The sequence below is a fragment of the Sminthopsis crassicaudata genome, chromosome 1 (assembly GCF_048593235.1).
Source record: "Sminthopsis crassicaudata isolate SCR6 chromosome 1, ASM4859323v1, whole genome shotgun sequence".
NCBI lineage: Eukaryota > Metazoa > Chordata > Mammalia > Dasyuromorphia > Dasyuridae > Sminthopsis > Sminthopsis crassicaudata.
In genome coordinates, this window is record NC_133617.1 from 267,858,248 (window position 1) to 267,875,188 (window position 16,941).

The 16,941-nt window shown below is 32.6% G+C and overlaps 1 protein-coding gene across 11 annotated transcripts in view; it reads left to right on the forward strand.

Moving 5' to 3' along the window:
• Nucleotides 1-16,941, forward strand: part of CHD7 (chromodomain helicase DNA binding protein 7) — a 224,135-nt gene that overhangs the window by 120,761 nt on the left and 86,433 nt on the right. For all 11 annotated transcript variants that reach the window (XM_074278743.1, XM_074278751.1, XM_074278753.1 and 8 more), the window contains one exon: nt 5,046-5,476. In XM_074278743.1, the coding sequence (XP_074134844.1) occupies nt 5,046-5,476 (431 nt within the window). The remainder of the gene's footprint in view (nt 1-5,045; nt 5,477-16,941) is intronic.

Below are 16,941 nucleotides of genomic sequence, written 5' to 3' on the forward strand. Positions count from 1 at the left end.
TCAACTATAATAAACTGGAAGAGCTGAATATTGTGTCAGGATGCTTCTCTCTCAGGAATATATATGATTTGCAACTATTATCAGGACTTAATTTGTAGGTTATTTTAGTTCAATCTCTCTTAAAGCAACAGAAATAGCACTGTCTTCCTTTTTATACTTCTTCCACTAATTCATTCTTACCAGATTAATTCAACATCCTGCTACTTTATATAACAGACTTTGTTTGTTTATTCTGTCCATTTTAATAAGATATGAGCATGGAATTTTGAATGTAAATATTTACCATTTCTAGCATATTTTTCTCTTTAAAAATCTTTTAAAATGCATTGGCTTGATTTTACTTGCAATTTGAGTATTGGATACAATGTTTTTAGTCCTAAAAGACTAGACACTCTCTAATTTTCAAACTCTTTAAAAAACATTGAAAAACTAAAAATTGGTTTTTAAAGCATTGATCTGTAAGCCCCTGTGTAGCTTATTTTAAGTACTCTTAGTACTAAGCATCATGCATGTTTCTTTTAATAAATGAGAGATTTTAGGAATGTCTTGTGTGATAATATCAAATGTTAATGGCATTGATTAACTGTCAAGTATAGTGGGAACCGATGAGAAAATGTCTACTGTAAAATTAAATAGCACTGGGGAAACTCTACCATGCCTTTGGTCAGGGAAGTGCCTAGTCCTGGTAAGCTGTTTTAGGGGTATTAATGTGAGCTCCAGGATGGTTTTTTTTTTTTTTTTTTCACATGATTAAAGCAGGCCATCTGTTCTTTGTTAAATGTTTACAAAAACAGCTTTTCTCTAAAAGATTTAAGGAGATGTAGGTTTAGTAAACACTGTAATATTTCTGAGCACCTTTTTCACCTTATTTCAAATAGTACCAAAACATAATTCTTTGCGTCTCAAGTAGGATTAATATACATTTTGTATTTAATCTTTATTTTGTGGAAGATTAAGTTGGGTAACAAGAAGTTATAGCCTCCTTTATTTGAAAGCAAATAACATGCCTTGTATATTAAAATAGATAATTTTTAGATTTTGGTTTAAATCTGTAGCATACTCCCCTTTTCTTTATAAATGGAAATCCACATATATCATTTAAGAAATAAAATTCTATAACTTGAGGTGATCCTCTAGAGCCTAATGAAAGGTACATACCTTTTTTAAAATATATAATAAGTCACTCACTATTCTAGATTTCCTTCTTTCCTCTTTCCAGGAATATGACTTTTCTTATTTTCCTAAAAGAGGCATCCACAGTAGCTGTGCCAACACTCCCTCCCCACCCCCATGTATGTACACATATACACTTTATACTCCATGTCATTGTCTTTTGCAGTTAAGATGTGATTAAATTGTTCCTTCTTTCATTGATATTAGGGAGCAATACCAGACAGCAAAAGCAATTTAAAAACACTATAGTAAAACCAACATGAGTTAGGGAAAAATGCCCTCAATTTGGAGTCAAACCTTAGTAACACTACTATTTACTTGTGTGACTTAAGATAGATCACCTACCCTTTGTGAGCCTCAGTTTCTTTATAAAGAAGATGAGAATGTTTGATTAAATTATTTTTTAAAAAGGATCCTTCTAGCTGTATGATTTTGTGCTAATTCAGACCTGTTGAACTACTTTATTTCTCTTTTCTCACCCCCACCCCTTCTGAATTCTTGACCATTTCATTGGTAGCTGTGTGGAAGTTTATCTTAACACTATTAATAGCATAAATAAGAATTTGCAATCTACTTAAGAGGAAGCACTGTTTTAAAGCTAACAGGCACCAGGAGGTGTGCTAATAACAAAATAGTCTTATCTATTCATTAGAACAGAGCTTAGCAAAATTGTGTCGTTAAGTAAGTTATTTTAGGTAAGTTAAAGTAATACACTGCTCTTCTTTAAGTATATTTAAAATAAAGTCCTGACTTTTTAGTAGTTGTGATTTATTTTTTCAACAGTTAGAAATAGTAAGATTACAGATTTTGATATACCCAAAAGAAGAGTAAATAATTATCTGTGATACGCAAATCATTGAATTAGGAATACCTATATATCTATATCTTCATTCTTAAGGAGTTTTTATCTACTGAGGAATATGACTAGTACACAGATAAGTAAATGTATATTAATATGAGGAAGAAATAAGTCTGAAAAATTAAAGGACTCAAAAAAGGCTTCATTCGTAAAAAACACAAGGATTCTAAGAGTCTGGAATAAAAAGAAAGCACTTTATAGGCAAAAATATTTCAGGGAAATGTATAGGTTGGCAAGAATGTGTATATAGTATGGAAGAACTATTTTAGGAACCTAAAAACAAAATTAGAAGCAAGAAGTTTTAAATGGCAGGCTGAGGAATTTACATTTTAGACTAAAAAACATAACTGGTAGACATTGAAGGCCTTTGATTAGATGAATGGCCTGGTCAAATGTCTGTCTTTATAAAATTGTTTTTGGAAATTGTAAAGAGTGAATTGAAGAGAAGGAGAAACAACTCAACATATTGGGTGATTGATGGGTATGGAGGAAAAGGAAGATGGATGTATTCAAGTATGGTTTCAATATTATAAACCTGGGTATCTGGGAAATTGATAGTGCCCTTGACAGAAACAGAGAACTTTGGAGGATGGATGAGTTTGAGGAGAAATATGATAAAATATATTTTGGCCCTATTCCTCAAATAAATAAATCCAAAGGAGAAATCAGCTCATATAATGTGTCAAATCTCATACCTTTCCATTCTCTGTCAATTTTTGGGTTCTCTTTTTCTTTGTGTCCCATTGTTTCATTCAGTATCTTTCAGTTACACTAAAATCTGAACAAGGGAAATATATAAAATGAAAACTATTATCTTAGGATTTGGGGAATCTGAGGGAACATATTTTACAAGTTTGGAAGCAGAAATTGAGAGATTATGAGGACATAAGTAGTTTTTATGGCAGTTAGAAATCAGTCCTCCTTAGTCCCACCCAAATTTTTTCTTTTATTTTAAAAAAATTTTATTTTCTTCAATTACACATAAAAGCAACATTTTTGTTATGTGTGTACATTCATATTTTTATGTATTTTCTTATTAATCATATTACGAAAGAAAAATCAGAACAAAAGGGGAAAATCACAAGAGAAAAAAGAACAGAAGAAAAAGGGAGGAAAAGTGAGCATAGAATCTGTTGATTTACATTCAATTTCCATAGTTGTCTCTTTGGATATAGATGAAATTTTCCATTCAAAGTTTATTGGGATTGCTTTGAATCACTGAACTGCTGAGAAGAACTAAGTCTGTCATAGTTAATCATTGCACAATATTACTGTTACTGTGTACTGTATTATGTGTGTACAATATACTGTATACTGTGCATTCCTGGTTCTGTTTGTTTCCCTCAGCATTACTTCATGTAAATCTTCCCAGGCCTTTCTGAAAATCAGCCTGTTCATATAGAATATTAATATTCCATCATTTTCACATATTATAACTCAATCATTTCCCAGTTGTTGGGCATATACTCATTTTCCAATTATTTGTCACCACAAAGAAACATTTTTGCACATGTGGGTCCTTTTTTTCTTTTGTGATATTTAGGATACAAACCCAGGAGTAGCACTACTGGATTAAAAAGTTTGCACAGTTTTAAAGCCCTTTAAGCATAATTCTAGATTGCTCTCCAGAATGGTTGGATCATTTCACAGCTCCTCTAACAATGCATTATTGTCCCAGTTTTCCCATACCCCCTCCAAAATTTATCATTATCTTGTTCTGTTATCTTGGCCAATCAGAGAGATGTGAGGTGGTACCTCAAAGTTGTTTTAATTTGCACTTCTCTAATAGTGATTTAGAGCATTTTTTTTAATATGACTATTGATGGCTTTAATTTCTTCATCTGAAAACTGTCTATTCATATTTGATCATTTATTTTTGCTTTTTCACTGTTAGTCAAATTTTAACCAAAATCAAAGTTTTTGAGGCATGACCTTTTGAAGTTCTAATTTTAGTAATCCTCTGTTTTCAATTTTGACCTGCCAAATTAAAATCGGTAGTCCTTCTGGAAATAAACCAATAAATCTGTCTCTATCAACTTTTCCTTTATTTTTAAGAGTATAAGGAAAGTATTATTAAGAGTACTGAGAAAGTTGGAGGAGCTGGATTCATATTGAAGATCATACCAAGTCATTCAACCTTACTGGTCTCATCTGTAAAATGAGAAGGTTAGACTAAGTGACTTTTTAAACTCTAAATCTAAGCTCCTATGATATTCCGAAAGAAAGACTGATTTTTGTATCTTACAGGAATTCTCTTTTGGAGTTGGTTTTCTCTTGGCTAAGTTTTCACATTTGGTGAGAAAGAAGAAAGAATTCAATGACTTTAAAAAACAACAATAGTATTTAAACCTTAGTCTATTGTTAAGTGAAGGTATATTATTTTAGTGATGATTAAAAGTTGTCAGAAAAATAATCTGCATTATGGTAAGAATTTATTATTGGAATTCAGTGTTTCAAATTATCAGAATGTTGCATTATTGTGTTACACACTCTTGAATAGGGTGGGAGTAGAGGTAAGTAAATGACAAATCCTTATTTTGAGATCCCTGAGTTTTATAAAATTAATGGATCCCATTGTGAATTCCTTATTTTTGGTAAAACTTAAGGATAAAAACAATTTCATTTTTTTTTTTTATAAAGCTCTATACAAGTTTTATTAAATGTCAATATAAAACAATAACTTTATTTTTTGACATCTGTTGTAAATGACTGCAGAGTAATTTTGGTTTAAGAATATAGAATTATCTTTAATCAAATGCATTTTTTCTTTTTCATATTAATTACTTAACTTTATTATATGGTTGTTAATTTACCTTCTGTTTTCTCAATTTAGTGAAGTATTACTTTGTTTTAATCTTGGAAAACAGAATTTTAAAATGGAAGTGATATGTTAAATCCAAAGCTATTTTTGGTGATATATATAAGCATTGCCCATTTACTTTAATTCCTTTTGCTTTTGATCACCTTTCAAGGTTATCTTAAACTAATTTCTATTTCTGTTTATCTTTTTTAGCATTCTCCATCAGAACCTTTTCTAGAGAAACCGGTGCCAGAGATGACTCAGGTTAGTGGACCGAAGGCCCAACTAGTGAAGACTGATGATTACCTACCATCTGTGGAGCAACAGCCGCAACAAAAGAAAAAGAAAAAGAAAAACAATCATATTGTTGCAGAGGATCCCAGTAAAAGTTTTGGTCAAGATGACTTCCCTGGTGGTAAAGACAGCCAGGAGCTAGCTAGGAACTCAGTAGATGGGTCCCAGGAAGAGAAAAAGAAAAAGAAAAAACCGAAGGCAAAAAGAGATCCGAAGGAGTCTAAGGAACCCAAGGAGAAAAAGGAGCCTAAGGAACCCAAGACCCCGAAAACCCCTAAGATCCCCAAAGAGCCAAAGGAAAAGAAAGCAAAAAATACCACACCAAAACCCAAGTCTAACAAAAAAATCAGGTGAGTTAGAGGGGAGGAAAACCCACTGGGGATCAGTGATGCATTTCTGGAATAAATAAAAACAATGTCACTTTAAAAAGCTGAGTATTTTAAGCAGAAGACAAGATATTTTGATGCCTTTTTATTCTGTCTCTTAAAATGAGAATATTTACAGGGATGATAGTAGTGTAATACTACCTGCTTCACAGGCTTGTTGGAAAAAAGCACTTTTCAAACCTTAAATGTGAGTTGTTCTTGGTTTTATTTTCAGTAATCATAATTTGTGTTTGCTTAATTCTGCTGGTGTTAATATGTGTTTAAAAGAACCCATGAACCAGAAAAGTTTATTTGGATCATTTTAAGAAACCCCTTTGTATTTCATGGCTAAACTTTTTATTTAATTTCTAAATAGTTCTAGCAAATCTGTTTGCTATAAAAAGCAAACAAACAGGTTAGTAGTAGTATTTTTTTGCAGGCAGAGACCAGAAACCTTATTTTTGACAATCATGCAAGTTTTTAGTGGGAAGAAGGAAAATTGAAGAAGAAAGGTCATTACATTTCACTAAGCCTTTCAGCCCTGTTTCCTAGTAGTAGGAACAGGAGAATTAATTATCTCCACTTGGCAGAGTAAGCCTTTCAGGGGCAAAGTTGAAATCCTAGTGGGCGATGTGGGAGAAATCAAATAGCAGTTATCTGTAACGTTTGTGTTTAAAGACTAGCACTCATTGAAGTTTCTAAAGACCACCATCCCAGGTCCTGCCTTAAATTTGGGGGGGTATAAATATTCACTCAATAAAGAAAGCTGAAAGGAAAAGACATTGAAAACTAATTTTTTCATTTGTACTGAACATTTCTTACAACTGTTCTGAACCCATTCCAAACATCTGAATCTATTTTTCAGGATGTGGTTGATGTTAGAAAATATAGTTTCCAGATGGAATTATGGCCAGTCTTTGTTAATCTGAATCCGTTTGCAAACTTCACTTTTAAAAAACTGATATTAACAAATCAGCTTTGCATGCTTTTTTTCCCTCAAAGGTTTTCATTTCTGGATTGTCTGTGAGTTCAGGTAGATAGACAAATAGACAAAATTAGTCCCATGTCTAACAATTCTTGGTAAATTGGTTAAATTGATTACTCATAAAGCGTGCCCAAATAATTATGTGAAATGTTTCTAAACTAAAAGACAAACCTCAAGTGTATACTTATGAAAAGGGTTTTGACATTTGAATGCATCTTATCATTAAAAGTAGTCTCTCCTTTGTTACATTTTGAAATAAACTTAAATCAAAATTAAACGATTTTTTAAAAATTATTGATGGTAAGTAAATTCTTTTATTTTGCCAAAATGAATGATTTCCATTTAACAGATTGTTCATTCAGTTAGGTAGTATCTGCATTAGTTTTCTTTGGAACCATCATGCAGTCTCTTAATTTTGTGCCTTTGAAATTTTAATCTAAACAAATCAAACTGTTATAACATATTTCTGATTTGTGGCACAATTTTATTGATAATTGATTTGCAAAAAATTCTCATTTTTCCAAGAAGCCAAATTTAAGAATTTGTTGTTCTATATTGTTGAGTCTATGTTTTAGAATAGCCATACATTATTTGAGAAGCAGCATTGTGTAGATTGCTTCAGAGCTAGAAAGACCTAGATTTGAGACACACTGCTGACACTTGTAGGCTGTGTGGCTATGGGTAAGTCACTTAACTTCTTAGTGCTCTAGGCCAGTGGTGTCAAATTCAAATAGAAATGGATCCCTGCTGGTTTCAAAATGACTTAGAAAACCACACATTAACATTATCGAAGTTTTATTGTATTTTAATTTATTTTGTTAAACATTTCTCAATTATATTTTAATACCTGTTTCTGGAGTGAAAGTTTGATACCTACTATAAGTACCTTTCTAAGATTATATTCCATAGTCTGTCTTGGAAAGAGTTTTCTTACCTGAGAGTTCCCTATGCCAATGTAACCATAGGTTTAATCATTAATTGATCCATCTGTCATTTACAAAATGGTTTATCAAATAGTTGAGACTTCTCTCAAGATAACCTACAAGTGTTAAACTAGTCAGAGCAAAAAATCCCTGAATATTTTATTAGTTCCTCTGAAGCTATTCAATACTTCTAGTTTCTGCCTATTTTAGGTCTTTTTTTTTTTTATTTTATTTTATTTTTTTTAAAGAAATGAAGTTATGCTAAACTTTCTTTTCTGTTTATTTGGAAAAACAATTTCGATGGTTACCACAAAAACTAAGCTAGGTTTATTAGGACTCTTTTGGGGTTTGGAAATCAAGTTTCATGCTCTATACTCCCTTGATCTAATAGATAAAAGACCTAATATTTAGGATTTTTTGCCAAGTATATAATTTGTTCTTTTCCCATTCAAAAGCATGAAATCCACTGAAGATTTTGAAAAAGTTACTACCAATGTGTAAATTAAATGTTGAAGACTACTAGTCATTGGAAGTTTAATTTAAATTTAGTACTGAAATTATTGAGGAATAAATAATGTGTCAGGAAGGAGAGGACATATTTGGTTCTTTGTAGATAATATTGACACTTCTTTTCTGATGGATTATAACAGCTTTCCTTGTGGTATACTCTGTGAGTCATATAGGTGGATGTTCCTTTGTCTTAAAAATGGAATAAATGAGTGAAATAGAATCAGGAGGCCTCTAAGCTTTTAGAATATTACATGAAATGAGCCGCTGTGGCCCAGGAGGATTTACCTTTGTAAATTCAGTGTGGGCATGGAGTAGGTTTTTTGTTTGTTTGTTTGTTTCATTTTTTTCAGTAAACACTTACCTGAGTTGACTCTGTTGATTATAAACTTTTAGAAACATCTGCTGACTTAATGGAGAAAGTCTGTCAGTAGAAAATAATTCCTGGGAGACTTACTTGTCTTTAGCAATGCTGCAGATGGAAAGAGCTATCCAGTAACATAGTAATTGAATGAAAATTTTAAGCGAATCAACAAACTAAACCATTCATCTGTTGAATGGTATTTCTACTGGTCAGAAGAATTGAATCTGTTGCATCATGGTCTTGTAACTATGTTATTATATCTAGGAAGGAAATAACATCCCTAAAAGTAGGGGTAACCAGAATGTGTACAACTAAATGTGAATTCTGAATAGCATAGCAGAATAATTATGTAAATTGAATATGTGGTGATGAAGGTAATAGGGGGTTTGTGTTATATTAGTACTCATGTTGAATTGTCATCATAGCTTGCTTTTAAGCATTGAATTAGAGCAGTGGCAATTTTGTTTTTCAAAATGCTATGTGATACCAGCTATTTCCATTCGTGAATAAGTTAACTTAATGAATTTGTTTATACAGAAAATAATTTTCCTGCAGATGCCTAGAATAAAGGGACTACAAAGACATGGAATGATAAATGTTTTGTGAATGCTTAAATCTTTTTCTGAAGAAATTCTTTATTTCAAAATATTATTTTTGAGATTTCCTAAATTACTGGTCTTTTGGTAGAACATGAGATTTATAGTGGGTTTATAGGAATATCTATACATACTCTGTCTCTGTCATCATCAGAGGAATTATTATGATGTCACTAATTGAGCTTGATTATGTATGACTTTTATAGAGAAATATCTATTTAGAGTTGAAAATGCATTTCTCTTCAATAATTGCATCTGTGATCATGTTCTCTCTCATCAGTCCCATCTTGTTAACCTGCTCAGACTCTGTAGAGGAAAAGATACAGAAAATAAGATCTTTGGTTTTTTTTTTTTTTTTTTTTTTATATATATATATATATTTTATGATGAAAAGTTTCTACATTTGATTGGAATCATATGTCATTACTTTAAGATCCCCATAATGCCATCAGTTTGGATACCCCTTCCAATGACAGATGACAACTTTGTATGATTTAGTCAGTCTTGGAGAGGTTCTATGTCCCCAAACCCCCAATCATTTACTTGTAGGATACCTGATGATGAGCTTCTTTGAACTTAGCTAGAATGATCACTAATCAGTATAAATTCACTCCCTCATTCAACTCCATACTCAATGTCTTTCCAGTTTTGCTATCACTTGTCAGAGCTTTTCCTTCGTTAATATAATTTTTGAGAAATCAGAATCGCCACCATGCTGTGATGAGGCAGTAGGGCAGGATTTTGATGGAATCATATTTTTTAACTATGGGTATAAGAAAAGACCCATTGAGGTAGTTGAGCTGAGCTTTGAAGAAGTCAAGGGATTCTAAGAGAAAGAATTGAAGACAGGAGTGATTTCCAAGCTAGGGGATGACACTGATGGTGGTCTATGTCCAAAGACTAGAGATAGAATGCCATGATCATAGAGGTAATGGGGAGTCACTGGAATTTGTTGAGGAAGGGAAGTGACATAATCAAATTTATGCTTTAAGAATGTCACTTTTGACAGATGTGTGGAAGATGCATTGGAGAGGAGAGAGACTTGAAGCAGAAAAACCTAGTAAGTCTAGTAAGACACTATTTCAGTAGCCTAAGAAAAAAGGTTGTGAAGACCTGAGCTAGGTTGATAGCTTTTTGAGTGGAGCAAAGAGGATGGATTCAAGAAACATGAAGATGGAAACTACAGCTTTGGCAACTAATAAGTTTTTTATATATAGTTTTCTAAAGGATTGGAAATGGGAAACTGATGAAAGATTTTGACTTTCCTATTAAAGTTTTGCATGTTTTCACATTAGACATTTGCCCATCTCTCCCTTCTCTCCAATCTGATCTTTCCCACCAAAAAACAACAAAAAACAGAATATAATTTTGTAATAAAATGAGAGATATAAAAAAGTGTATAATACTGAAAAAAAAGCCTATAAATAATAATTGTCTAATTCTATCCTACTTATCAATTTATGCTACTATTAAATAGTGATTATTTTTGTATAATCCTTTTCTGTTGCTTCATCCTGGATTTACAAAGTCTATCTTGGTGAAATATAAGTTCTGATAGGTTCCACCAAGTTGGAAAGATGTTGACTAAGTGACCAGAGGTGATCCTATATGTTGTTTAAGGGCCAACACGTGTGTGTGTATTTTATATATATGTATATATACAAAATAAAATTACAGCAACTTTGAAGATCATCTCTAAAGTAATAGGATTGTGATCTGTGCTGGTGGAGGAATTACCTTTACTGGCAAACTGATAGATCTTTGAAAAACTAAAGCATTCATACAACATTTTTCTTCAAAGAATGACCACGTTCTCTATAAATATTAGGTGATTTGTTATCTATCCATATATTCACCCAAGTTTATTTTATTCTGTTATTGGCAGAAAGATGATCTCTAATGACACATTAATACATACTTTAGAGTGTGCTACTATTTTATAACATAGTAGAGAATAAGATATAAAATCAAATCTTTAAACCTGTTTGTAAATTTATTTGTAAGCTTTACAAATAAGAATAGACAACCTGGTCCTTAGCCCCTTATAACTTTAAGCTAAATAAGTCATAAATTAATTAAACTAGTTTTTTTTTTTTTAAACTATTCACATACTAGGAATTGTTATTCACCTAGGACATTAGGCAACTTGCCAGGCTGCATTATATAATTAACTGTTGTAGGTGGTGCATCCTTCAGGAGTGAGTTCTATAGAAAGTGTGATTGAGAAAGAAAGCTTTAGACTTAAGCAACCAGGAATGGCAAGTAATAGTGAAGAAAAAAAGCCGATCAAGAAAGGTATTCTATGACTCCACATTTTGTTATATTGGCCTTTTGTTGTCTGGTCTCTTATCATCAGATCCAAACTGGGTTTGGGAGCAGGTTGCCTTTGTGCATTACAGATGAATACATGTATGTATGTGCATGTAGATATATATCTGCACACATATATTTATGTACATACACACACTATATGAATATATTTTGTACTTTTTAAAAGTTTTTCCCCTTTCCTATATGGTGCATTTAAAATCGGCTAAGTGAAGAAGAGAATGCAAGTTGATTATATTATTGATATAATTTTAAATCTAAATCCTATCTCCTGTACCATGTGGTTCAGTTTGTAGTTGTCAGAGGAAACAGAAAGAACAATTGTGAAACTTAAAAGCAACTTTTACTGCCTCCCATTCTGTCAACCTCAAATTCCATTGCTACCAATCAGATAATTGAGCAGTAAGTCTGACAGTAATGTTACAATGAAATGGAAAAGAATGGCTCTGGAAGGGATATTGTTTTTGAAGTTTTGCCCAAGTGGAATTGTTGAACAAGGTATACAAATTACTTTTAGGGGTTGAAACATAGAATTAGGTTTGCCCAGAAAGAAGAAAAAGGAGGCATAAAGGTAGTAGATTTTTCATAACTCTCTAAGGAGATATGAATAAAGCTATTTTGAAAGATATAAAGCTCTACATAGATGCAAAGGTGTTTTTCCTTGTTTTTAGCATTTACACAAAAAACTTTATTTTTTATTCTTGAAATGTATTGAAAGGTATTGGAAATGCATCCTATTAGTATACAAGCATATCAGCCGTTATTTTAGTCGTCCTTATGTCAAAGGCTATATAGTTTGGATTCCTGCCCTTCCCTAAGACTAGCAGTATGAAATAACAAAACACGCACCCTTGTTAGAGAAAAAGGAAGGGAGAAAGGGAGAATGGACTTTCAGAACACTGTTTCTGTGTGTGGTCCTGTCTTCTGTGAGAACTAATCTAATTTCATGGGAGTTCAACCCCTCCTGTTGGAGTAGGTGGTGGTCTTTTCTCTTCCTTAGATTTAACCATATGCTTAGTACTATACTCCCTCTGCTTAAAACACCCAACAAAGTTTGTAGTATGGTTTGGCTAGCCAAGCTAAGAAGAATTGCTTATTTCCGAGGTCAGTATTCAGTTTAACCGAGATAAAAGTTCCAGGGTTTGGATTGTCAGAGTTAGCCTTAGTTGTTTTATTTAATGGGTAAAGACCTGTGGTGTACATAGATGGGAACAGGTTAAGTTAGTATTGTTTTGGTTCTGTACTGACAGGAATGTGAATCTGATTAGCCAAATAGTTATCTCACAGTTTAGCACTTGTTGAAGTACACTATCAAAGGTTTACTAAAAGGTACAATTTGAACAATCTGTGATTCTTTTGTGTCTTATGTGCTATTCACTGCTAATATGAACAAATGTGTTGATATATTAAATGAGAATTCTGTGTTATGATCTGTCATATTTTATCAGATAACTTTACTTCTTTTCTTATTATTTCTTATTGCTCTATGATCCATTAAACTTATCGAACTTGGATTTTCAGTTTTAATTTGAACAATGGTTAGGCTTTGCTATCAGTATCCTAGTATACCTTCTTTTTCTATGATTTGCCAGCATTTCATCTTTCAAGAAGTGGCCAGCTCCCCAGCAGTCCTTGGGATGGGATTTCAGAACTACATGAAGTTTAGACTCAAAACTGTGAATAATAAAAACTAAAAAGTTAAAAATAGAGATGGATGTATTTACTTGAACATTAAAACAAATTTCAGTGGATTGGGGAATACTAGCCTTCTCTGTACTAGTTAGATGTGGGATTACTTTAAAAAGAGTAGTAAAATAAAATAAAGCTATTTCTGACCCACTATATTCTAGCATATGGCCCTTTCATCCTTTCTTCATACCCACAAACTTCGACCTAGAGACTAACTCTTGAAAATTTCAAGCAGTCTCTTGACACCAATGCCCTACCCAACCCAGCTCTGTTCTGTCTCCCTGCTTCCCTTTCTCCCTCTTTTCCTCCCTCCCTCCCTCCCTTCCTTTCTTCTTTCCTTCCTTCCTCCCTTCCTCCCTCCCTTCCTCCCTTCCTTCCTCCCTTCCTCCCTCCCTTCCTTTTCTTAAAATGCATATGTTGGCTGTGAAAGGCATAGGAACTGAAGTAAAAGCTTGAGTTCTCAGATGTTTTAAGACACTTTGTTCTGAAATGGTTGTTTCAGTGTGTCCCAGTAAAAGTGAGGAAAATGGGGGGAGGGGGAAGCAACCACAGACTCTCATTGTCAAAACAAAGAGAAACAATTAACTTAAGCAGTCATTGTTAACATTATTTGTTCTTCTTCTATGATGTTTTAAATATAAATTTCACAATTCTACTCATGAATTTCTCTGGCTTACAAAATGAAACTGTACGTGGTGGTGAGGAGTCATGTTACATATCTTTTAAATTACCTAAAATAATGTTAGAAACAGATCAAGTGAAGACTATAATTTCATTTTACTTATTTTTAGAAGATATAAACCATAATGAAGTTACAGAAGGTATTATGGTAAGAAGCAAAACATATAGAAGCTAATATAGTAACAGGTTAGTGCCATACAATGTGGAAATGAGCATTTCACTTTCCGAAAGGGAAGATTAAATTGACAAAGAATATGAGTAAAGTTTTGAAGAGAAATATACAATTATGAAATATATTAATGTATTACATATATTTCTTGTGAAATGAAGATATTTTACTAAAATGGATTTCTCATAAATCTTTCTTGAAATTAGTTATTAGTTGTTTGTTAAGAAATCTACAAGAGCAATGCAGATTAGCACCTTGGGTACTTTTACAAGAGATATAATAATAATAATAAAAGAGGATATCATTCCCACCACTTGCAACAACTAACTTTAAGACAGATTGCTAATTTATTGGTAGACTAGGAAATGAACACTAAGGTAAAATAGGTTTTTTTTTTAATAGATTATTGTGTTCTCATATATTTATATTTCTATACACACATGTGCAATGGACTATGAGTCCATTATGGACATTATTTTTATGATGAAAACCATCATTCAAAAATGATTTTGAAGATGGAAGTTAGGTTACAGGAAGAGAAAGATTTCCAAAATGATGAAAATTAAATTTGGTATGCTTTGTTCAATTTTTGAAGATCAAGTTGTCCTCTTATTAGGGGCTGAATATCACCCATTTGGTTTTATATTTTCTCCCATTCAGTTCATCTGTGAATATTTTAAAAGTATACTGTGTGTAAAAGATGCTTTCTTTTAGTGTTCAAGTTGACAGATTTAGCTCTCTTCTTAGCTTTACACATAAAGAAAAAGCAGGACTCAAAACTTAATGCATACTTTGAAAATGTTTTTTTTTTTTTTTTCCCCCAAAGGTAAAAAGGGCTCACTTCTTCCAGACAGGAGATAAGAAGATGGAAGGGGTGGGGCCAAGGGTGTGGGGGGGAAAGGGACAGGAGATATTTGTAAATAGGAGTTTTTGTTAGATCTGGAAAAATGGCCATGATTACTCTATTTTAGAATTGCTAGGTTTTACCCCATTCTTTCTAGATCTAAATTACATGTTATTATAAATCTATATGCTTTTATGTGATGCTTTATTACTATTCCATGGTAATTTTTTACATCATTGAGGACTAGAACAAACTAATTTTTCTTGAAGTGGAAACACATCCAACCATGCTTGCAGCCTCTACCCAAGTAAATAGATAATTGTCAAAGATTAGTGATAATCACAGTGAAGTTCGAAGTGGGAAAAACCACTGTGTCGTTATTAGTGTAATAATGCCAAACACCTCAGTATAGTTTTTCTATAGTATATGTTACAACTAATTTGAACTCTTTGCAAACATATTTGGAAAAGTTCTCTTCTTTGTATAGTCATGCTTATTTTAATCTTTGCATAATAAAGATAATGGAATAGCCTGAATATTATAACCTTAAAATTATAAACATTGAATTTAAGCATTCCAGATTATCATTCAAATGTGTAAAATATTGTTGAAATAACTATTTCAATCTTGAATGTGGATTTGGAAATGAGTACATTTTCTAGTGTGTGGTTTTGGTTGGTTACATATGCTTGTAAATAATTTGCTTTCCATTTGTAATGATTAAAATTTGAGGAGTTGGGTAGAAACTAGTAGAATGAGTGGGATTGCTGATGACAGAGCTATGAAGTTCATTCCCTAAACCATCAAATATGGTCTTGTTACTGATAGAAGTTTTATTCATGTAGTATTTCTCTCACTCGTGTATCATACTGGTTTTTGTTTTTTTTTAGAGCTTTCCTTCATTAATTATATATGCACTTTGTTCCCATTTCCTTCAAATTTTATAAAAAAATTTGAACTAACAAATATTAAACCTAAACCAAGAATATATTTGGACCCTTGAGACCCTGAATGTGAAGTATATTTTCTTTTAGTTGGTTAGTCATACATTTAGAACTGGAAAGAGACCTCAATCATGTTTTAGTACAACTGCTTCATTTTACAAATAAGGAAACCAAGTCCCAGAGGGATAAGGTAAACTGACTTATATCACATTAAGGACAAAACTTCAAATTCTGGTTTGCTGACTATAAATGAGACACTATATTAATTTCATTTGATAATTTCAAAGATGAAATTTCAGATTTAAAAAATCATTTGATATGTTTCTTGGGTATAATAGATTTGGTAGACATACAGAAACCTTTTATATTTAAGTTTTCTTAACTTTGGGGGAATACATATATACAAATATGTGTAAGCATGTTTATATATCAATAACATCTAGTGAAAAGTCCTAGCATATGCAGGATTACTTGTATCCTGACTAATGTTATGAGAAGATGTGAAGATGAGCATGTTGAGCGCAGTCTCTGTACAATGTCAATAGGTTATGGGCTAATGAGTTTAGAAATTTTTCAGTAGTTGGATTTACTACCAGTGCCTCACTTAGTTGCACGTTCTTTGTCTGAATTTTCTATGTGAGAAGCACTTGCAGAAATGTTGCTTTACTTGAACAATCATGGAGGTTCCTCGGAACCTTCTTAGAAGATGCAGAATCATTAGCACTTTTCTGCCTTCGGCAAATTGATATTTTATCAAACTTGGGCTGTGCTGTTCTTCAAGACATTAAGCCTGTTACTCATATGTGATAGTGCACCAGGGCACAGTAACTACTACTAAATTAAATTGTGTGCTTTGCTCTGCTTTAGTGAGGTCACCAGTGAAAAGCACTAGGCTGTCAACTTACTTTACCTGGCAATAGTTCAACTCTTTGACAGGCTTACCTTTGATTTAAACAAATTTGAGAAATATGTAAAGTTTTGGAAGCAGTTTTGCACTGATTTGATAAAAGAAACCACAAAACACTGCAGCGCAGGTGTTGAGAATGTTTGAAAGCTGATTGAGGGAAGCAGATGGCTTTAGTCAGTGGCATCCAGCCAAAAGAGCAGGTGCTGATCATGTGACCACTGGTTACCAGGGTAATCTGATTGCTCTTGGCGTGCAGATGAAAGGAAAGGGGCCCAGTGTTCAGCTGTAGTATTGTATAATTTGTGGCAGTTAGAGCGGAAATAAATGCTGGAAATGGAGCCTCATAGTAGGGGAGACTTCTGTCCATGTGTAGCGTAAACACTAGGACAGTTGGAAGAGGAACTGTTGTATGGATTTTCTTATTTTTTTTTTTTTTAATGTTATGGTTTATGTGAATCTTTCAGGGAATTAAACTTTTTAAAGCATTATCATGATTTGAAATTTCTTTTGGGG